The sequence below is a fragment of the Neofelis nebulosa genome, chromosome 3, assembly GCF_028018385.1.
Source record: "Neofelis nebulosa isolate mNeoNeb1 chromosome 3, mNeoNeb1.pri, whole genome shotgun sequence".
Taxonomy (NCBI): domain Eukaryota; kingdom Metazoa; phylum Chordata; class Mammalia; order Carnivora; family Felidae; genus Neofelis; species Neofelis nebulosa.
In genome coordinates this window covers 128,231,783-128,256,212 of record NC_080784.1, presented here as the reverse complement: position 1 = coordinate 128,256,212, position 24,430 = coordinate 128,231,783, and the positions used below count along the sequence as shown (strand labels likewise).

Genomic DNA, 24,430 nt, shown 5'->3' with positions numbered 1-24,430 from the left:
AGGCTGGTCGTAGATGGCTTTTATTATGTTGAGGTATGTTCCCTCTATACTCACTTTGTTGAGAGTTATCATAAATGGATGTTCATTTTTGTCAAATGCCTGTTCTGCATCTATTGTGATGATCATACGATTTTTATTCTTCATTTTGTTTTTTTTGTTTTTTTTTTTTTTTTTTAAACGTTTTTTATTTATTTTTGGGACAGAGAGAGACAGAGCATGAACGGGGGAGGGGCAGAGAGAGAGGGAGACACAGAATCGGAAACAGGCTCCAGGCTCCGAGCCATCAGCCCAGAGCCTGACGCGGGGCTCGAACTCACGGACCGCGAGATCGTGACCTGGCTGAAGTCGGACGCTTAACCGACTGCGCCACCCAGGCGCCCCTCTTCATTTTGTTAATGTAGTATATCACATTGATTTATATATGTTGAGCCATCCTTGCATCCCTGGAATAAATTCTTACTTGATCATGGTGTATGATCCTTTTAATGTATTGATTTTGGTTTACTAATATTTTGTTGAGGATTTTTACACACTGTGTGTTTTCTTGTGGCATCCTTGTCTGGTTTGGGTATCCAGGTAATGCTGGTCTCATGAAATAAGTTTGGGAGCACTCCCTCCTCTTCTGTTTTTTGGAATAGTTTGAGAAAAATTGGTATCAATTTTTTCTTGAATGTTTGGTAGATTTTTACCAGTGAAGCTGTCTGGTTTTGGAAATTTGTTAGTTGGGTGTTTTTGATTATTGATTCAGTCTCCTTACTAGTAATTGGTCTGTTCAGATTTTGTTTCATCATGATTCACTCTTGGTAGGTTGTATGCTTTTTAGGAATTTATCCATTTCTTCTTGTTTGTTAAACTTGTTGGCATGTAATTGTTCGTAGTAGTCTCTTATGATCCTTTGTTATTTCTGTGGTATCAGTTGTAATGTCTCCTTTTTCATTTCTGATTTTATTTGAGCCCATAGGTTTTCATTGCAAATTATTTTATGGAATTCTTTTTTTGAAAATTTTTTAAATGTTTATTTAGTTTTGACAGAGAGAGAGAGAGAGAGAGAGAGAGAGAGAGAAGGAGGGAGGGAGCAGGGAAAGAGCAGAGAGAGAGGGAGACACAGAATCCAAAGCAGGCTCCAGGCTCTGAGTTGTCAGCACAGAGCCCAATGTGGGGCTTGAACTCATGAACTGTGAGATCATGACCTGAGTCAAAGTTGGACACTTAATTGACCGAGCCACCCAGGTGCCCCTATTTTATGGAATTCTTTAGGGCTGGGCATTGTTTCCTACTTTTAGTAGATAAAAGGAGTTCTCTGCTCATATGAATGAAAGCTCGAACACTTTAAAAATAATTTGAAATAAGATTGACTAAGTCAAATTTTGCCAAGATATCCCTCGTGTTAATAGATATTTCTGGAAAAAGTGAGTCCTTCTCTGTAGAAGACATTTATTATGGTCAGGAGGCATGTAAATAATTCTCTTTTTTTCCTGGTATGACCACAGCTCTTTATTCAGTTATAGGAGTTGAAATATAAAATGGAAGAAAAAAAGTATATTTTCTCTTTCCCTTTCTTGAGAGTAAACTTAAACTTTAATTCATTTATTTTATTTATCTAGTGAATAAGTCATACATTTCAAGTCCTAAGGTTCAGGTAAGAAACTGTAACAAACATGTAGAGTAAGTAATCTCTATGTTACTTGGTATGCTGTGTGTTCAGTTTCAAATGAGTAACCTTTTACCTGTGTCTTCTATGTGCCCAGCCTCTGTATCAGTGACCATGGTTAATAATTATTTGAGTATCCTTTTTATGCATGTAGAGAGACAGCTGTGAATTTGTGTTTATTTTTCCCCTTTTCCTATACAAATCGCAGCATTTTGTGCCTACTCTTCTCTGCCTTGCTTGTTTTTGGTAACTTAATCTGTGCTTATCTATAGATTTTGCCTTGTCATTACTTAGAAGCTTGTTTATTGTTTTCAGCTTTATTGAGGTATAATTGACAGATAATTCCTGGGTTTTTGTTTGTTTGTTTGTTTTATAATTACAGAGAATTTCACTGTTTAGATCTCTCATAACTTACTTTTACCAACAGTGCTACATACAGTCAGTTCTGTTATTATGTTTGTTCTGAATATGTGAATTTGTTCCAACACTGTTGATATGTCAGGGAACAATTTGAACATAATGTGAATTCTGCATTTGCTTATGTGTGATTTAGTCTGGGAGAAAAATCAGGAGAACATAGAAAACAGGACCCAGCTGAAGTGAGCTGCTTAGGAATACGCAAAACACACATACTGTAAACATTTCCTTAATTCATTGAATGTGTTATGAGCTACCTCCATCCACATCTGGTGTTATAACTTAATTTTCGATTTCAGATAACCCTTTCTCTCATGTCTCAATAACCAACTCATAGGGCTATAGCCCATTTCTAGCAAACTTCTGATCTCTTTCAAGGTAAAATCCTAGAGTGCTGTGCCCTTAATCCTGTTTCTCCCTTAAGCCATATTTTCTCCATAAACCATATATTTTTTTTTCCCATGAAGTTCTTATGGCATGATTTTGCATAGCACAGAGTTTTTTTGGAGCACATGTTATACTGCACCAGAACCGCTTGTACATGATTTTACTCATGTGTGAAGATACTTGTAGGACAATTTCCAGAGGTAGACTTGCTGCATCAAAAAACATATACACATTTGTAATTTTTTAAAAATATAATTTATTGTCAGATTGGTTTCCATACAACACCCAGTGCTCATCCCAACAGGTGCCTTCCTCAATGCCCGTCACCCACTTTCCCCCTCCCCCACCCCCATCAACCCTCAGTTTGTTCTCAGTATTTGAGAGTCTCTTATGGTTTGCCTCCTTCCCTCTTTTTTTTTTTCCCCTTCCTCTCCCCCATGGTCTTCTGTTAAGTTTCTCAAGATCCACATATGAGTGAAAACATATGGTATCTGTCTTTCTCTGCCTGACTTAATTTCACTCGGCATAATACCTTCCAGTTCATCCACTGCTGCAAATGGCAGGATTTCATTCGTTCTCATTGCCGAGTAGTATTCCATTGAATACAGTGAGACACATTTGTAATTTTAATATACATTGCCAGATTGCCCATCAGTAATGTATGAAAACGCCTATTTCCCCACACTCTGGCAGCAGCAGTTATCACATTTATAGTTTAGTTCTTTGATAGGTGAAAAATAATGTTTATATGCTTTTCATAACTGTATGTATTTTCTTTGTGGGGCAAACTCTTTTAATATAAAAGCTTTGTACGTGGCAGGGGATTTTTAAAAAATGATTATTACTTTGACAGTGGTGACTGTTCATACCTAAATAACTCAAAGTTAAATTTTTTTCTGAAAAAGTCACTGTGCCTAACAGCAAAAGCAGCTCCTTTCAGAGCATCTAAACCTTCTAATAGTATTAGAAAAGTTGTGAATTTTATTAACATCCTTGAATTCTGACATCAATTTTTAGCCAAAGGGACATGTGTAAACACAGTAAGCATTTTGATACATCTTCCAGACTAGGGGATCAATACCCATAATATCCATCCTCAGGAAATTTTACATTAGTTGTGCATACATTTTTTATTTTTTACACTGGGGAATTGAAAGCTGTGTAAAGAAAGGAAGGAGAATATAAGAAAGTGTAAAAAAAAGGCAGAAAAGATGTTTTTGAGTATTCATGCATTTATATATCATAAGTTACAGCAATTGAAATGATAAATATTTTTTAAATTCATCCTACTAATTAAAAAAAATAACATTTATTCACTTTTTGAGAGACAGAGACAGAGTGTGAGCAGGGCAGGGGCAGAGAGAGAGGGAGACACAGAATCTGAAGCAAGCTCCAGGCTCTGAGCTGTCAGCACAGAGCCCGATTCAGGGCTTGAACTCACGAACCGTGAGATCATGATCTGAGCCAAAGTCGGACACTTAACCGACTGAGCCATGCAGGTGCCCCCCATTCTACTAATTTTTAAAATACAGAGTATAAGAAGGAAATTTTAAAAGTCGTCCGTAATCACTTTGTCCTATCCCTTCTGGTAATCCCTGTTGACACTTAGAAAAAAAATATTTTTTCTGAATTTCTAAAAGTTTTTGTAGCTCTTTCAAGTATGATATTTAGGACACAGAAAGTGGTGTTTGATGTTCTAAATAACAGCGTTATTCAAAGTGTTGTCCATAGAGCCGTCAGTTTGTGATAGCGTAAGTTAGAAATGGAAAGTGTTTAGAGGTTCTTAACATCAGTTCGACCCAGTAATTTCCAGTCTGTTGAATGTAATAATAAAAATTGTTGGCTTGGGGCGCCTGGGTAGCTCAGTAGGTTGATCGTCCGACTTAGGCCCAGGTCATGATCTCACTGTTTGTGAGTTGAAGCCCTGCATCAGGCTCTGCGCTGACAGCATGGAGCCTGCTTCGGATCCTCTGTCCCCCTGTCTCTCTGCCTCTCCCCTTCTCTCTCTCTCTCTCTCTCTCTCTCTCATAAATAAATATTAAAAAAAAATGTTGCTTATATTTTATATAGTTTTAGAATTAATTTTCTGATAATTTTTTTTGATGTATTTTTGTTAAAAGTATTACCCTGAAACAGATTGGAGATTTAAAGAGCAGGTCTTCACAGACCCTTTGAGCAGCTGTGCTCTTGGTTATTTCATTGATCAGTCCTATTTGAACTGGTCTTTTTCTTCTCTCACTAGTCTCCCCAGAGAGGGGCTTCCATAACTCATTCATCGGGGATGTGCCAGGGAAGATCCTCCCACCAAAGTAAAAATGTTGGGAGGAAAGAGGGTAAAATATCTGATCTTGGAAGGTAGAAACTGTGGAGGGTGACCTCTTTTCTCCCCAGAGGAGCCTAGGAGTTGGATTTTGGATAAAACTAATTCAGTAGGAGAACTGCAGGGATTTTAAAATGAAAGGAGATGTGAGGGGGTTCTGTCCTGTGCCACTTTCCCTTCCTTCCTTCAATTCCTTTTCCCTTTTTCTCCTTCCTCCTCCCTCTTCTCCCTCTGCTTTCTCTCTCTTTTTCTTTTTGGTCTGGATGGTTAGAAAGTTTGAGGATTTTTTTTTTTTTTTTTAATTAATGTGATACTTGGATATATGTGTTTCTCCTGGAAGGTGGATGAGGCTTAGTGAGAGTTAATTAGGGCGGCAATTTAGAGTTAAGTTTTCAAGGCGAGTGATTTCCTTTCTGCTTTAGCCAACCTTGTTTATCTAAGTAGGAGGAAAGATAGATGAAATTTAGGGAGTAAACCGTTCAAGAATAAAACATGTGCATTTGGCTGGAGAGTGAAATGTATTATCTCTGGAGGGAGAGTGGCAGAGACGTGCGGTGGGAGGGCAGCTCAGCTGGTGGTCACAAGATGGACTTTGGAATCACACTACCTGTGTTCCAGTCTCAGTGCTGTGACCTCCTAGCTTTGTGACCTTAGACTAGTAGCTGAAGCAGCCTGTGCCTTACTTTCCTCACTGATAAATTAGCAATGCTAGTACTTACCCTGCAGCATTTTCGTGAGGTTAAATGAGTTAATACATGTAAAACATCTAACTCTCCAATGTTATTTGTCCTTTCTTCTTCTTTACTATTAGCATCAAGCCTGCACCGGGTAGTGGGCATGTTGCCACTGGTGTAGGTACTAACCAGATATTTCATAGGATTGGCACATGATGAGGTTTCTTCCTTTCTAGTTTGCCATTTTGAAAGCGTTGTTGTTTTTTAAATCAGCAAACAAGTTTGTAATAATGACTGATTGGAAATGGTAGATGTTGCGTGTTTCTTAAATGATTTCCCATATCTCCATGGAACCGTTAGTCACAAAAGGGGCATGGAAAGATTAATGCTATAGTGGCAAGACACCTTGGATTATATAGTCCAAACTGCTTCCCCACCCCACCACTTTTTTCCCTTAAACAGCTTGTAGGAGCTCAGGACAGATGAGTTCAGTGATGGACGTAATTAGTTTTGCAAATAACTTTCTTCGGTGTTAATTCTGTATTTAAATTATTACTACAAAAATTCCTTATTGCAAAAGATTCCTTAACCTCTCTTAAGCCAGTGGAAGTTTAAATTGAGTAATATGGGTATTTTTCGCCCACCCTCTCCCAAAATAATAGTTTTATAATAGCTTATCATCACTTAGGAGGAAGCTGTTTTTTGATGCTGCACCTTCACATTGGTACAAGAATAGCTCTAACATTGTCCAGGTCATATGTGAATTTATTTTAGAGTTATGCCGGCTTTTTCCTCCTAGCTGTTTGTATCTGTCACTTGGCCACCAGAAGGAATTCTTTGGTTACCAGTTAAACCACCCAGTGTTCGATGTAGTCCTGTTTCAAAAGGCCCAAACATCTGATTATGTGTACCACCTTTGATACCTGAGACTGGCTTTTTATCTTTCAAACACTCAAGAGAAGTCATTTGAGCATCTAACTCCGGATCACTTGGAATTCTGCACTTTTATATTCTCACTCTGTTTTGCTTGTTTCTGTTACTATTAAACAGCAGGTTGTGATAACTTGATATAACATTAAATTATTTAACCTGAAAGTTTTATATAGTAAATGAAGAATGATAGGGAAATTGACTGTGTTTAGTTAGCTCACACAGTATCTTTTATTCCTGTTTGGAGTGATTACTGTTACATTTTTATGGGAAAATTTAAATATCCTATGTGGAGGTGATTTACAGTACCCTGAATAAGAATTCTGTCTGGCCTAAGAGTCCTCCTTCTGTCTTATTTCTTCCATTTACCAGTATCATCACAGTTTAACAGAAAGTTTAGTGTGTTTATTATTTATTAATGATAAAATAATAAAAATCTAGGTTCTCTGAACTCTAGCTAGATTGAAACTCGTATTTCATTTTATGGCATTTACCTAAGTAATGCAAAAATATTTGTAGTCTGATTGAACTATGATATGTAATGAAAATCAGAACTTCATGGTATTATTTTCATGGAGAAAGACCATTTACTATGTGTAACTAAAATTGTGTAATGAATGATATTCTTGTGTCTGATTGTTTACTCACCAATAATTTATTGAATACTTTACTCTTTTTCATTTTCAGATTCATATATCCTATATAGTGCCCATGGCACATGGCTGTCTGCCTTCTGCTTAGACATACCCAGAAATAGGAATCTCATTGCTTTGCAAGGAAAACATTTTGTTTCTGGAATGTTCTGAATGTTTTCAAGTTCTTAACTGTTCTGAGAAAAGAAATCTTTCTTTCTTGAACTTGTACCCAAGGGCCCTAGTTCCTGCTCAGAGGATTATTAGATTCCTGGGTCGTCACTAAGCTTTCTAAATCAGAATCTCTTGTAATGAGTCTCCATAGTCTGTACTTACATAAAAAGTTCCCCGCAAGATTTTGATCAGCCAAGTGTGGGAATCACTGCTTTGTAAAACACAGTAATTATATACTGTCTTTTCAACACCATCTATTTTTAATTAGTAATTCCTTGTATGATATACCTTTTGGGTCTTTCACTGTTCTAATTGTGGTTGTTTTTCTGGTACTGAATTACACATAATATTCCTGATATGACCTAAACATATAGAATACAGCGGAACTAACACTTTTCCTAATGTGAATAGTGCTTTTTTTGTTTGTTTGTTTTGTTTTAAGTGCAGCCTAAGACTATAGTGCTACTTAAAAATAATTTAAGGGGGTGCCTGGGTGGCTCAGTCGGTTGAGCATTTGAATTTGGCTCAGGGCATGATCTAACTGTTGTGAGTTCAAGCACTGCATTGGGCTCACTGGCATAGAGCCCACTTCAGATTCTCTGTCCCCCCTCTCTCAGACCCTTCCCCCCTCATGCTTTCTCTCCCCAAAATGAATAAACATTTATTTAAAAAAGATAATTAAAAAACCCAACAGATTGTCACACTATTGACTTATAAGGATGACGTGGCCTTCTAAAATCTCCTTGGTTTTATTTTTTTAATTTACGGTTTTAAAATGTTTTTATTTATTTTTGAGAGAGAGAGAGAGAGAGACAGAGTGTGAGCAGGGGAGGGGCAGAGAGAGAGTGAGACACAGAATCTGAAGCAGGCTCCAGGCTCTGAGCTGTCAGCACAGAGCCCAACATGGGACTCGAACTCATGAACTACAAGATCATGACCTGAGCCGAAGTCAGACACTTAACTGACTGAGCCACCCAGGCACCCCAGTTTAATTTTTTTATTTAGTTTTTAAGTTTTGTTTATTTAAGTAATCTCTACACCCAACGTGGAGCTCGAGCTCATGAGCCTGACATCAAAAGTTGCATGTTCCTCTGACTGAGCCAGCTAGGCGCACTATTCTGATTTTGTTTTTGTGGGCTCCTTGTCAAGCCAAAAGATTTTATTCAATTTGAATTTCTCTTTGTTTGCTTGTTTTTTTTTTTTTGCTTCTGAATCTAAATACTGGGTTGTAGATTTATCCCTGTATATTTTATGTATCTTCAAGTTAATAAAGAGCTTTTAAATCCTTTTTCCACAGCCCAGCATAGTCCTCTCTTTTATACCCTGTTTTTTTCACATTTAAAAATTGATATACATACCTCCTAAGTCTGTAAAAAGGTGCCAGATGAACATATAGGAAGGGGAGGAGGGGAAAGAGGAGAGAAGGAAACAAATCACAAGAGACTCTTAATGCTAGAGGACAGACTGAGGGTTGATGGAGGTAGGGGGATGGAAGATGGGCTAGATGGGTGATGGGTTACTAAGGAGGGAACTTGCTGTGATGAGCACTGCGTGTTGTATGTAAGTGATGAAACACTGAAGTCTACTCCTGAAACCAATACTGCACAGTATGTTAACTAAAATTTAAATTACAAAAAAATGTTGCTTGAAACAAATATTGAATCAACTTCAAAAAATAGAGCTTGTGTTAATGATTTTTTATGATTGTGTAGTAATTATCAAGTGAAAATTAAGAAAGGAGATTTCATGAAATAGTTTTATTTATTTACTTAAAAAATTGTTTTAATGTTTGTTTATTTTTTGAGAGAGAGGCAGAAACAGAGCATGAGCGGGGGGGGTGGGGGGGGCAGAGAGAAAGGGAGACACAGAATCCAAAGCAGGCTCCAGGCTCTGAGTTGTCAGCACAGAGCCTGATGCGGGCTTGAACTCATGAATCGTGAGATCATGACCTGAGCTCAAGTAGGACGCTCAACCGATGGAGCCACCCAGGCACCCCTCATGAAATATAGTTCTAGATTTGGGAGTGAAGAGAATAAATATACTAAAAAATCCATTTTAATTAAAGGTGGGTAATATCTGCCAGTTTTTTGTTTTTTATCTTTTGCATTGCTTCAAGGAGTTTTTGGTTTGCATATCACTTAGGGAGAGCAAAATGCCTAGTGTCCCTTCTTCCTCTATCCAAACAAAATAAAAGGCAACAAAACAAAAATAACATTTGTTTGAAAAAAAATCTTTACACCTGAAACTTGCTGTAACTCTTCAGAGAATTCTCAGTAAAAATGTATGTTTCTATTCCATTGGTTTTGTGCCAGAACAATGTTTAGTCCATGGAGTGTGCCTGTGGTTAAAGAATCTGTTGCAAGGAATATGTTTCTTACCTCAGTGTTTCTGACCTATAGATATTACATCTGAGCATGTTGGTCTCTAGGTTATGTTTGTGTTGAACAGAGTAGCTGGAGAACTCATGGACTAGTTAGAGGCTTTTGTTCCTGGAATAAAAGTTTTCTAACTGAAATGATATTCTAATATTGCTTGGAAGTTGAAGAAATGGCTTATAATGATTGCGAGCACAGAATAATAACTAAGCTAGCCAGGTGGTTGATAGATTTTCCTGGAAATGTATTCTTAATGTTTAACTTTTGAATAGACGTTGTGTGTCTGGAAGTGATGGTAAAAGGCAAAATGTTAACCTGTGAGATAGAAGGGCAAATACAACATTTGTTGTTATCTGATCTTTTGTCATTTTACATGTAGAAATGGAAGATTTTGTGAAGAGACGGTAGTTAGTGTTGTAAATGTTATCTGTTAATTTTACATACTTTTAACAATTAAAAAGTATAACTGTGTGTTACCTCCCTTTTCCTACCCTACCACACACACACACACACACACACACACACACACACGGCGTTCCTTATGCACTCGTGTATTTTATGTACTCATTAATGGTTTGCTGAAGGAATGGAACCCATGTCAACTACTCTAACATAACCAAAGACTTTTAAGTACATTAATCTCTCATTCAATAATGACCAACATTTGGTAGTGATGTATACAAGAAAAGCGTCACATAGATCCTACTAGACTTATGTGTAACTTCTGTTAATAAATTCTTGTTTTCTTTAACAACATGGCTTTAATGTGATCCCTGGGCCCTCACTCTGAGGAAAGAGGTGGTTTGATCTATTAAAGTGGGAAACAGGGTGAAGATGAAACAGCAGACAGTATGCTTCAGGCACATTCTCTTAGGCAAACCAAAATCTTACCCCCTCCGTTCCCTCACTCCCACCCCTGAGTAGACTTTACACAAACTGTGAGCAGTGACATTGCTTAGTGAACTTTCCTTAACTGCTCTCAGCAGCCTGTCCCTTGCCAAATCCAGTGTCACCCAAAGCTCAGGAACATATGGTGCACCAACTGCACCAGAACAAGAGTCATTCAGTGTTGATCCAGTCTGTTTTACTCTTAGTTTAAAAAAGGAAAAAAAAAAATAGTGGCATTGACCTAAGAACATTTCCTTTCCATTTCTAGTTGTTCTTTGTGGTTGTGTGTTTGCTTTCTGTGGAGGAGGTGAAACATTTAAAGTAAATCGATGTTTTGTGACTAGAGACCGGAGTGCTAGAAGTGATCTACCAACATTTGGCGCTATCTTGATAAAAGCCAACTGTGCAGGCAAGTTTATTGGGTTAGAAAAAGAAACATGGAACCGCAAGAGAAGGCACAGGAGACCTGCTAGGGGGTACTGGTGGTAGTTCTGACCTATACAAAAAGAACTGGAAGGAAAAATATCCTTAGGATTTTTTTTTCTCAACCAATTGTAAGCAGAATGAATAAAATAGTCCCATAAAAGGAAACGTTAACTCCTTTCATCTAAGTGTTGACGGGTCTTGGTTCTGGAGGGCTACAGATATACAAAGGAAGCTGAGACCACACTTCCTGAGACAGGAATGGAATGAAGACGTGCCCATCTTCACAGGATGAGGGACAAGTGCACAATCAAGAAGCACTGAAAGGAACAAGGAGTTGACAAGCGTGGATTTCTTAGAAACAGTATGGCATCTGGGAGTGATAGTTGCATATGTAAGCAGTCCTTTCTGAGCAATGGCATTTTTAAGGAGACCACACTAGTTGATGTGGAAGCAGCTTGTAAATTTAGATTCTTGGTGCCTGGGTAGTGGAGTTGGTAGAGCATCTGACTCTTGATTTCTGCTCAGGTCATGGTCTCACAGTTGTGGAATCGAGCCCCATGTCAGGCTCTGTGCCTCTCTGTTTCTCTTAAGATTCTCTCTGTTTCTCTCCCTCTGCCCCATCCTCCCAACCCCCCCACTCTGTCTCTCTCTCTCAAAAACAAAATAAAACAAAAAAAAAACCCACCAAAAAAAACAAAAAAAAACCCTGCAAGAGGTAAATTCACATTCTTCATAAGTTATTTACTGTCGTATACTGTGCCCATTATTGTATGGCTTTTGGCAGCCTAGCCAGCCTGGGCTCTTAGTTTCCGTGTCACTTTCTCCCTAGAATGTAGACACCCTTAACTACTTGCCATACCTTGGAAATGGTAGTACTTTTTATATCATCATGTGTTTCACATGCTTTTTATTTTTGCCCAGAACACATAACACCGCTCCCATTTTATTTCTGCAAATTCCAACTTCTATTTTAACATTCAGGACAATTGTCAATATCCCTGACAAACCTTCTTCATGTCATTTAGGTATATTAGTCATTCCAGTATTTATGTTGATAACTTTTATACATTTATTACTCTCTAGTGTCCCAGAGTATCCTTTACTTTTACTTGTCTTGCTGCCTAGAGTGCATTCCCTCTAGATCTATTCGTGGCGCTTTCTCTTCATTCTGGTTTCTGTTCAGATGTCACCACCCCAGGAAGTCTCCTCTGACTACTTTACCATAAAAGAGTGTCTCCTGATGCTTTTTGTCCTCTTTCTCTTCTTTATTTTTCTTCTTTAATACTTATTTTTGATATTTTATTTATCTTCATGTTTATTTGTTGATTGTCTCTTTCCCCCTGGCTGAATTTAAGGCCCCCATGAAGGCAAGGACCTCATTCTGTTCGTTGTTGTATCACTATGCCTAGAACAACTGGGCACATAATAGACACTTGACAAGTATTTCTTAAATGATGGAATAAATGAATATTTGCTTTCCCCATTAGCCTAATAATTCATTCTTATAGTCATTAGCATCTGGTCCATATGTAATCATTTAGTGAATGTATATGAACAAATGAATGCATAATTTAGCATTAAATGCCAGAAAGCTCAGCTACTACCAGTAGGAAGATTCTTGTCCCTTAGAATTAAGTATATAATAGAATTAATATTCATCCTAGAAGAAAAAATCATTTGGGATCTGAAAATGAAGATAAGCTAGATTCTCTTCTCTCCTAGTTAGCTCTGAAACTTAGCCTTTTGGATTTCTAATGTTGATACAGTTTTAAGTTTTTGAAAAGTAGTCATGTTTGTCATTTTAATGTTTTATAATAGAGAAATAAAAATAATATATATAAAGTTATTAGTGAAGAGTACAAAAGTTATTTTAATGCCAGAGTGAGTAATGGATACTAATTATAATGACTTTTTAGACTAATGAGAGATGGTAGTCTGTATAAATATTTATTATGGTTTAGAGTTAAAAGGGACCCTAGAACATTTGGTCCAGCTCTCTTATAAAGCTGGGCAGAATGAGGCCAGACATGTGAGTGATTTGCCCAAGGTCATAGGATTTGTTAGTGTTAGAGTTAGAATTACCCTCAAGTTTCTTTTGTAATGCTAAGAGTTGCAAGAGTGTGGGATAACACTTTTCATGCACGGTTTGTAGAATTATAAATGGCTGCAAATATCCTTGCTGGCATTCTAGTATCATAGATCAAAAAGTTAAATGTGCATATCTTTTTAAAAACAGTTCCTGAAGAAAATATCAGTTGAGTATGCCATAATAAATGTATAATACTTTCATCACTTTATGTTAAACATAAGAACAAAGGAAATTGGAAATCAGTTAACTTACTAAACAATAGCCTGTTTTGGTAATTCATTAAATGTTTATTGTGTGTTTTTTTTTAATTAATTAATTTTGAGAGAGAGAGAGCACACACGCATGCACATGCACGCATGCCCTGCGAGAGGGGGAGGGACAGAGAGAGAGAGAGGAGAGAGAGAATCCCAAGTGGGTTCCATGCTGACAGTATGGGGCTTGAACCCATGTACAGTGAGATCATGACCTGAGCTGAAACCAAGAGTCGTACGCTTAACTAACTGAGCGACCCAGTTGCCCCTAGTCTGTCTTAATTTTAAGTCCATGTACAATAGACCTATAGAGACATAAAAGGCATAGTCATTGCTTAGAAGAAACATCCTTCTGGTCTGCAGCCCAGCAAACTGTTGGTTAGAATTTGAGATGAAATAAGGACAGAAATGAATAGGTATCTAGAAACTTTTGTAGTTTGACAGAGTAATTTTATGTCTGTTGAATCTGATGATAAGAAATTTGGTCTTATATTTTATATATTCTTTAAATTTTGTTTTCCAGTAATTTGTCTTTATTAAAGATTACAGAAGAATTGGTATAAGGCAGATGGGGGAAAAACTTTCCTCACAGTGTCTTTCACCGCAGATAGTTTGAGGAGCATTGCTTTGTGGAGAGTTACATACACATGTGAAAGTTAAATAGTAGATAAGGGAGAGGACGATATCAGTTCTTTACATCGTTTTTCTGAATTCAGTATCAAATGTAGTGTCTTACTGGAATAGGCCCTTATTAAATGTTAGTGATTTTAACAGTTACCTTCCATTAGCATGTGAAGTCATGATTTTGTACCACATTAAATAAATATTAACCCTGTTTTGAGTTCTTAAATTTTCTTGATGCTAATGGATTTCTTGTTTTGAAACATTTTTGGGGCACCTGGGTGGCTCAGTCAGTTAAGTGTCTGACTCTGATTTCAACTCAGGTTATGATCTCATGGTTTATGAGAGTTGACAACACGGAGCCTGCTTGGGATTCTGTCTCTCCCTCTCTCTGTGCCTGTGTCCTGCTCTCATGTGCACTCTCTCTCTTTCTCTCTCTCTGTCTCAAAATAAATAAACTTTTTAAAAAAAAAAATAACTTTAGATTGTGATTTTCAAAGGACTAGTGAATTTTTTCCTTGTGTCATAAAAGTATGCTGCTACTGGTAGTTTAGGAACCACACTTTGAGAAACGCTGTTCTAAGGTTTCATTAAATCATTCATTCTTAACATTTTTTTTGGTCATAGATGCCTTTGAGAATTTGAGGAAAGCTATGGACTGACTCAATGGAAAATGCATGCATACTTGCACATAATTTGCACACAGTTGCAGGGGATTCATCTCATCTTTGACCAGAACCTGATAAGGAGGGAGGGTTGAAACTGTGTGTATTACAGTGTTAATCTGTTCTTAGGTAAACTAGAGTTGACCAATTCATTTTTAAATTTTATAGTTATCTGCAACATTTATTATCATTTTCCTTATCATTATAAAGTGGACTACATAAAAACACAAATATCTGTAATTAACAAATTTGTTTGATTTAGAGATGTTTGTATATGCATTCTGTTTTTATAAACCACCATGCTTTTCACATTCTGGTAGAATTATATTCACACATTAAGTACAGAGTACCTTAAGTCTTTGGATGTAAACCTATATGGATTAACTATAAAATGAAAGTGTTATGTGGTGTGTTAATAGTGATTTACAGTATACGAAGGCATGTTTCGGGGCGTCTGGGTGGCTCATTTGGTTGAGCATCTGACTTTGGCTCAGGTCATCGTTTCGCAGTTCGTGAGTTTGAGCCCCGTGTCGGGCTCTGTGCTGACGGCTCAGAACCTGGAGCCTGCTTTGGATTCTGTGTCTCCCTCTCTTTCTCTCCCCCTCCCCTGCTCATTTTCTGTCTCTCTCTGTCTCTCAAAAATAAGTAAATGTTAAAAAATAAAAAAATAAAAAGAAGGCATGTTTCTATTTTATTAGGATGCTGGTCAAGAAGAATAAAGATGTTACTTTAATAAAGAAGGATTCATTATGGAAAAGAGATTTAGACTACTAGAACAGTCTTAACAGAAGCCCTGTGTTTGAACTAGGTAGCTTAGTGACTACATAAAGAAAGAGAAGGCGTAATCACCCTCTGATTTCCCTTTGGTTTTGTGAGGCACAATGACACACACTTTAAGGTATTTGCTTTATTGCTACCATATAAGGTGTATTCTCAGACTTTTGGGTAAAACTGATGACAGTTTGACTCATAAGCCAGAAAATAAGGCCCATAGTTAGAGTAACCACCACTCACATGGGTCAGGCAGGAGTTCACAAATTTACTCAGAGAGAGACCTCAGTGATTGTTTTATCTAGTCATTCTAACATACAAAAAGCGAAATCATTTTATTTCACAGAAGAGAGTATTAAAATGAATCCAGAGTAGCCTCAAATAGTGAAGGGGCATGTTCACATTAGACATCCAGGTCAGAGATTATCTTTTTCTATGTAGTTGAGTAGCATATACAGGCTGGTTGAGGTGCCACCGCTATAGAAGCAATAGATCATGCAAGACAGCACAGCTTTCAGCGCTGAGCATAGTGTTGTAAGGTGGATTAGTTAAGTACTAGAGTGACAGGAAATACGTTGGGATTTAAAAAGTGGCTTGAAGGATATGTTTGAAAAGCAGATTCAGCACTTCTCAAATATTCTTTACTTCTCACTTTAATGGCTAAAAACTCCCACCATTTCTGTTTATTTGTGATATTTGGTGACGATTGGGGAGCACTCATTGTTCAGGAAAACAAGTTCTGTGAGTTCTCTGATTTTTGGTGTAATGCTCATACATTCTTATGTGTTTCTTGGAGGGGGAGGGGTGGGAGGAAGGTGGCAGTGCAGAAAGTCACATCCATGGTATTCAGGGAAATATGTGGGAGATAAACACCTACAGACTTTGAACCAGAGGCTTATATGTCTGGATTCAAATTTTTTATTTTACGGTAGGTACTAGAAAATACACTTTAATTGCCCATTACCTAAGTGTTTTTTCAAAATAAGGCTTTCCTCTGTGCTTTCCTCTGCCTCAAGAAAATCCTGTTGGTTAGATTGATATAATTTTATTTGTATATTCAAATTTTGGTAACAGCACTGTTAGAAAAATAACATCTTTTATTTTCCCATGGTTTAGTTCCCATGGTTTTTGGACATGGGAAATCTCTGGTAGTGTTTCTTTCTATAACTGTCATATTTATGTATTCCTTTTTTACATTTAATAAATGTGAGGGCATTCTTGTCATACCCATGGTGTTAGGGTCATATATTTCCAAGCATTCCATATTTGTTGAAAGTAGGCAGAGGTTGAAAACTTGCATGTTGGTTGTGGCTCATCATATAGGTACCTGTCTCCTGCTTGTTACCCATAGAATATAATAGGATAATTACCAAAGTAATTTTCTGAACCAGCATAAATTGTTCTTAGTAAACATCTGACTATTAAATGGTGTTATCTATATTGTAAAATGATTTCTGTAATATAGTTAGGCATATATATTTCAGTAAGTTATTTCTATTGCTGACATCTGTTTTCTGAAGTTTTTAACTGCTGGCTTATTTCCAAGGGAAAGCATGCAGAGGTTTTGTGTGCATCAATTCCCTATGATTTGGAAGGATTTCTCTCAATAGAGAATTTTAAGACAGTGTTGAAGTTATTGCTATGGCTAAACATTTTGCTCTTTATGAAGAAGCTTAGGGTAATATAGCAGCTCTATTAAATACTCATTTTAAAGAGAAATCTTAGACAGTTAAGTTTATTGAAATGATACCTACCATATTGGATTTTAACTTTTAAAAATGAGAGGTCTATAATGTTTACATTGATTTTGTTTTTTTGCTACAAATTTTCTATGATTGTTTTATTTCTGTGATGTGCTTGCTCTCAAGAGATAAGAACTACAGTGAAGGGTTAGTCTAACTGGTGTATCTCTAACTCCTTATGAATCCCAAATAGCATACTTCTTTGTGGATAAATGTTCTACTTGGTGCAGTTTTGAGATTTTTGTTTGAGTGGCATGTTCTCTTGAGATATTAGTCTATTTTTAATGCAATTTTATAAAGATGCAGTACTACTTTTCTCTTTTGTTAAAACGTTTTAAGAAGAAATGCTGCTGGAACCACAGATTTGCATGGAGGCTAAGAATTTGGGGAGGTTTGGTCATAAATTTTATTTGAGTACAGTAAAGTTAACGACACGTTTAATGACACATTAGTATTACTGTGAGTTAATTGGCTCTAAATCATAGTTATTACTAACAGTCATTTAGGTTTTTTTAGTTATTCAAATCAAAGTGTAAAATCTTCTATGATTAGTTATTATTTTGATGTTGTGTTCAATTTAAATATTATTTTACACATGTGCACTTGGGTGTACAACACACCCAGAGGCAAGGCCTGGATCTAGTTGATCAAACCTAGGATACCTCGTGACCCTTTCTTCTTTCATAGTCTTGGTTCCCTGTTCTACCCTCTGTACCGGCACCTTCCTTTATTCTTCATGCAGTGTGTTCCCTTGTCTTCTTTCCTTCCTGTCCTTTCTTGACCCCCATTTCAAGGCTTCTTCACCACTGTTATCTTCTTAATTCTTATTCTTTGGCCTCTTGGTATAGTGGCAACCCCTAACTGACCTGGGAAATAGAGGTCATCATCCTATGAGAATAGAGTTTGGAAAAGTCAGAATTGGATAGTGGTAAGCAGAGAAAGGACATGGTGAGCTGGTTCTGATCTATGGCATATCGTGTTCTGTTGCTGAATAAAGGAAAACTTTAGGCTTAGAGAAGCAGAAAGAAGAGAGTGGGTGAAGAAGGGATATTTGGTCTTTATTGATGGAGGGATGGGGAAGCCAGAAGGTCTGACTGGTCAGTTTGCAAAGCTGTCTTCTCTACACTGTAGGTCCTTGAAGCAGGTGTCCAGCCTATGTGAATTGGTGACATAGTATAATAATAATAATAATAATAATAATAATAATAATATAATAATAATAATAATAGTAGTGAGCATTTATTTTGCATTGTGAGGTATGTGCTATGCTGGGGTTTTATTTAATCTGCTCAAGAGCTCTGTGAAGCAGGTGAAATTGTAGTCCCCATTTCAAGGAGAGATAGATGAAGCTTAGAGAGGCCTAGTAAATTCATGTTACACAATCAAGAAATGGCAGAGCATGAATATGACCTCATGTTTGCCTCACTTCAAAGCCTCTGCTCTGTACTGTTTTCTTACTGTATGGACACGGGCAAGTAATTTAATCCCTTTGAAGCTCTCATTTTCCATCTATAATATAGACTAAACTACCTGATAATGGCAAAAAAGGTACAGGGTCTCTTAAAGTTGCTTACTTACTGTTGGTGCTCAGTAAATAGTCCTAATTACTTTTTCTGGATCATTTCTTTCTCAGGACAGAAAAACACTATGTGAGAAGAGCTACTCTTTTTTTTTTTTTTAATGTTTTATTTGTTTTCTGAGAGAGAGAGAGAGCAGGGGAAGGGCAGAGAGAGAGAGGGAGAGGGAGACACAGAATCCAAAGCAGGCTCCATGGCCTGGAGCCTGATGTGGGGCTCAAACTCAGGAACCATGAGATCATGACCTGATCTATATAGTCAGACATTAACTGACCGAGCCACCCAGGCGCCCCAAAGAGCTACTCTTCTAAAATGACTGAAGAAAATTTATCTCTGGGTATTTCCTGGTGCCTTTTTCCCTTACACACACACACACACACACACACACACACACACACACACACACACACTCTCTCTCTCTCTCTCTCTCTCTCTCTCTCTCTCTCTCTCTCCCCGCCCCTCCATTTGTTTACTAAAGACTGGACTTCCTTCTCAAGAGAAAACGTCATCCTAATTGCAGATAAAGATTAAAATGCATCCCGAGGGGTTTTAGACCAAGTGTAGGTGATCAATATTAGAGCCTTTCTTATCTAGGTTAATGGGAGGCTCAATAAGGATACCATTCTCTTGAAGAGCTTATAGTTGTCCTAGTTTACCTTCATTTCTCTGTCAGTAAACAGAAGCCCAGAGGTAGTTCCAACATGTGCAGCCCTGTATGCTTGCAATTTAAGTGAGGCCACAAAGCACCGCTTTTAAAGAAGCATACAGCCTCAATTAAGTTTATGGAAAATTATGCAACAGTAATGAAAAATGCATCTCAGGATCAAAGGACAAGCATTTGCTTGTGATTAGTTTGATTTATGCTGAGCTTGACCCAGGAGCCTCCCACTACTGCTTCCTTCCTACACATTATACATTTATGAAATACACATATACTTATGGCTGTCATATAATATGTACAAGATTTACTGATGACAGAATGTTATTACTGTTTCAAACAAATGCAAGCTATTCAGACTTGCAAAAACAAAAAATGAACTATACAAATAATGAGTGACCTTGTAGTTTTTCCTTAGCTGCTAACAATTCATTATAGTACTATATTCTACCCAATTAAAAAAGAAAAAAAAGATTTATCTTTCTAATGAATGGATGGTCTGAGGAAGTGGTTTTGGAGATAAATGGAGCTCATAGGAGTATTCAGTAAGGTGTTGTCTTTAATAAGACTTAAATTTGTTTCTATGTGCTGGGCCTTTCCCACTAAATACAGCATTAGTTCAGGCTCTTCATGATCTTTAGTTTAAATTGTGTGATGAGAAGTCCTGAGCATTGAATAATAAACATGGTTAGAGATTTAGAAAAGATGCTTATGTCAAAAATCCAAGATGACTAATATTACTGGCCCCCCAAAACTGTAGACAAAAAGGAATTTATTTGACAATTTAAATAATATATGAGTTTGATAGGAGTTAAATTTTGATCTGTTTTGTTACTCTGGAAATTTTATTTATTTATTTATTTTTAATTTATTTTTAATTTTTTTTTTAACGTTTATTTACTTTTGAGACAGAGAGAGACAGAGCATGAATGGGGGAGGGTCAGAGAGAGGGAGGGAAACACAGAATCTGAAACAGGCTTCAGGCTCTGAGCTGTCAGCACAGAGCCCGACGCAGGGCTCGAACTCACGAACCGTGAGATCATGACCTGAGCCGAAGTTGGCCGCTTAACCGACTGAGCCACCCAGGCACCCCGAAATTTTATTTCTTCAGTGTTCAACATAGTATAAATTTTTCTTACCCTTAAATATCTCAGCAGCTGTGAAAGGATTACTTTTGTTAGTGTAAAGGGAAAACAAAATCATGATATACTGGGTATGTGATAGAGAACATTTCCTTTGAAGGGTTTAAAATCTTTTTTTATACTTTGTATCTGTGAGATTTCATATATCTTTGCTCAAATAGGTATTTTTTCTTAATAATTTCAAGAACTATTTTGGTCACTTGATAGTTGTATTTTAAAATGAAATAAATTTCTAATTATGTAAAATTTTAGTTTTTACTAATTTCACAGTGTAAACAAACCATCGCCAGTGTTAAGTAATAAATCTGTGGCATCCATTCATTCAGTATGTATTTTGTGAAGGCCTGTAGTGTGCCAGGCACCTGAGGAAACACAGACGTGGGCCCTTCCTTGATGGTCTAACCTTCACTACTGTTTTCTTGATTTTAGATCCAGACATTTGTTCTCATGCACTAAGATTGGTCTGCCTTGATCATTATTTTTAAGGAAAGAGTTTGACAACTGATAGTAATCAAAACCTAGCCTAACTGAACATACAAATATCCATTGTATTTATTTCTTTGTTTCCAAATTGTGAATTGTAGCACTCAATTCATGTTTTGTTTGTTGAGGTATATAGTTTTTTAAAAAGAAGTAATTTTAGCAAAATGTTCTCTAAAATATTTAGTTGTGGTTTTTTTTAGTTTTTTAAAACTTGTGGTAATCATAACAGTAAACCATTTTTAAGTGTACAATTTATTTGGATTAAGTGCAGTTACAGTGTTGTACAACCATCACCACTATCCATTTCCAGAATTTGTTCATTATTCCAAATAGAAACTGTATAAAATCTTTTAGTTTTAAGTATCTAGAGAATATTGGTTGTTTTCTTTATTTGTGCCAAGTCTCACCTGTCTTCCAACAACCCAGTATTCAGTGTGATCTACTTGTACTTAATGAATTCTGAGCTTGCCATTTGAATTAGAATGGTTACTTTTGATTTGTATTTGTTCCGTGTTTCTAGGTAGTTATTAAAATTGCATCATCTTGCATTTTACTGTAATTTTATATTTGTTTGCTTTTTTGGAACAATGAAATATATATGAACTTGGAAGGAGATCAAACTGAGTAATGTGAACATGGAAAATTTAATACAGAAGGGAAGAAAAACTGGGGATTAAAGACTGTGGTACACAAAAAAGTCTGATAGTCTCAGACACAACTGGTTTCCTTCCCCTCCTACTAAATGCCTGGAGCAGGAAGCATATCTAGTGTAAAAGATATTTGGGTCTGATCTAAAAGAATTCAGTACCCCAGACACTGGATATGAATTGGACTCAACAGGAAGGATTGTTCGGTTAAATCCGCTGTCTGTGTTACTCTTTGTGCTCAAAAGTACAGCTATTTAAAGAGTTCTAAACATTATTTTTGAAAGAATTTAAATACCCTATTCACATTACAGATGCTAAAATGTAATTTGCTTGGCTACTTCTCTTCCTCATTGATAACAATCACATGGTACTGTTACACAATAAAGAAATGGAGAAATTATCAGGGAACCGTTTTCAGAAAATTTAGCAAGTAAGAATTTAAGAAAATAGGAAAGTTATTTGTTACCTGCTAATCAAGATAACTTTTTATTAATTTGTCTAAAAGTATATAAATCTACTTTTCTTTTGATATAAGCAAAAGTATAATTTTCATCTGCGTTTATTCTCTGTTTTTTAAGGAGTGACACTCCTAATGAAATCTATTCATTACAGCTAAAAGATGGAGGCAAAGCATCCCAGGCAAATGTAAGAATAGGCGATGTGGTTCTCACCATTGATGGAATAAGTGCACATGGAATGACTCATCTTGAAGCCCAGAACAAGATTAAGGGTTGTACAGGCTCTTTGAATATGACTCTGCAAAGGTAATTTGCATTTTTTTTTTTTTTTTTAACCTCAGAGAGAGAACAATACTGAGGAATGTGTTTTTGTGTATCTGATTCATGGTATTAACTCAAGTTTCTACTACCACTGTTTCAAGTAGATAAATTAAAAAATGTAAAGGCTTTTAAATTGAATAATTGAACAGTATGACAAATTGGTGAAAGCTTTGGATTATTTCCCCATAAAAAGACATGTATTCATGTATTCATAAAAATTGTATGTTCAGTTTTAGAAAATCTAAGATTTCCTAAAATTTCTCAGTAAAGTACAGGCTAAAAATTCTTATTATAGGGTAAAACTCTTGGCCTTAATATTCTGGGCAGTATATTAGAGGGTATTATTTCAAGATCTAGTTTGGCTTTTTCTTAGTATGTCTTTTGCCCTTTTTTTCCTGGGTAGAAAAATAATTTTTTTATATACTCATTTGAAATGCAAATTTTCTGAACTTACTGTTTTGTTTTTTAAGGTTACTCTGGCTTTAGTTATAGCGTAGCTAATCATCTCATTGATTATAATATATCAGGCATTTTGAGCATTTCAACATTTGACCTGCTTCCTTGAAATCATGTGGATTGCTTGCTAAAATTACTGACGAAATCAGAACATCAGAAAGGACCAAGAATTATATTTTAATTAGCTGCCTATGATTATTATGAATTATAACATCAGGCTGAGGTGAAGGAAGGTGAAGGGGAGTGGGGAGAAGGTGACTGACTGATGGCTCTGAACCTTTAGGCTTATGGGGAAGGTGGGTATGGAGGGTTTTAAATAAGTCTTGTGTTTGATGATTACAGACATATTCTCTATTTCTGTAAAATTTGGAAGACACCATTTTCTTCCTTGAAACGTCTCAGGCTTCCATAAATTATTGTGTATATTATAAATTTTTAAGAGGGGAATAACATGTGGTACCAAACGTATTTGGCTATGGAACCGTTTTTCCTTGGAGTCTCTCCTGGGACTATTTAAAGGCTATACACAGGCTAAATTTTATGTACTTGTCTGGAAGAGTATCAGTTTGGTCTTAAAACTGAATAGGAGAAATTTTTGTGAACTTAGACTTACAGATTTACTTTGATGTAACCATTCCTCCCCTCGCCCCTTCCCCCCCCCCCCTTTTCTTTTGTTGGGAGAAATTCATTTCAGTGGGACTATTTGGTCAAAGGTTATTCGTATTTAAATATCAATAGCTATTAGGTATATATTTTAATGCATATAAAGGAGTCAATGAGAAAAAATAACCTTGCTAAAAAGTTCTATTTCTGTAGTGTCCTTTCTGTTCTAGGTACTGAGACATATAACACAAAATTATTGTTACTAATTATATGAAAAGTAGCCATTTTTGTTTATAGTCATTTTTACAAAGTATGAATTTTGAAAGGATACCATGAAGCCAAGAAGATTAAATTGTCTGAGATATTAACTAAAATAAATAGAGATGGTGATGGGTGTTTCTCAAATTCTGAAGTTGAAAGTTTATGTAGAGTATAAGTTCTTTTCCTGGGCTGTGTATCCCTTCTTTCATATCAGCCTAATTATTTTCACATTACACTCCTTCTTATTTAATGACCCAGGACCCAGTGTCTTATTTTCTGTTGAAAATACTTCTGGGTCCCCTAAGAATAGATGAAAACCAGATGTTACCTTGTTTGGATGCATTTCCAATGTAAGTAATCTGTTACTGACCTTTAATAAAGATTCTTTTAAGCTACTTAACTATGAATTTAACGAGATGTTATAAACATTTGGAGATGCGGCATAATCTTATATTTGTGAGTATGGATATTCAGGGACCCAAAACATGAGAGAGAATTTTAGAGTCCTATTGTTATTTGTTGTAATTCTCAAGTTTTTGAATGCTTCTTGTGTTAGGCAGTGTCAACCTGAAAAGAGATTTACATTTAAGAGAATTTATGGTTTAACATTGACATACTACTGAAGAAATATTTTTTTGCCTTTCAAGGAAAAAATAAAACTTTGAAGAGTTAGTTTCAGTTCTTCCCTATACATACACCAGTCCCTTCTTAAGTTCTCTCTTCTCTCAAAGCAAATAAATAGTTTTCCTTCCACTTATTTCCGAATCTGACAACAGCATCCTTTTTATTATTTATTTATTTTTGAGAGACA

The 24,430-nt window shown here is 36.3% G+C and overlaps 1 protein-coding gene across 16 annotated transcripts in view; it reads left to right on the top strand.

Moving 5' to 3' along the window:
- PDLIM5 (PDZ and LIM domain 5) overlaps positions 1-24,430 on the top strand; it is a 221,993-nt gene that overhangs the window by 46,396 nt on the left and 151,167 nt on the right. For all 16 annotated transcript variants that reach the window (XM_058721881.1, XM_058721879.1, XM_058721883.1 and 13 more), the window contains exon 3: positions 22,133-22,284. In XM_058721881.1, coding sequence (XP_058577864.1) covers positions 22,133-22,284 — 152 coding nt within the window. The remainder of the gene's footprint in view (positions 1-22,132; positions 22,285-24,430) is intronic.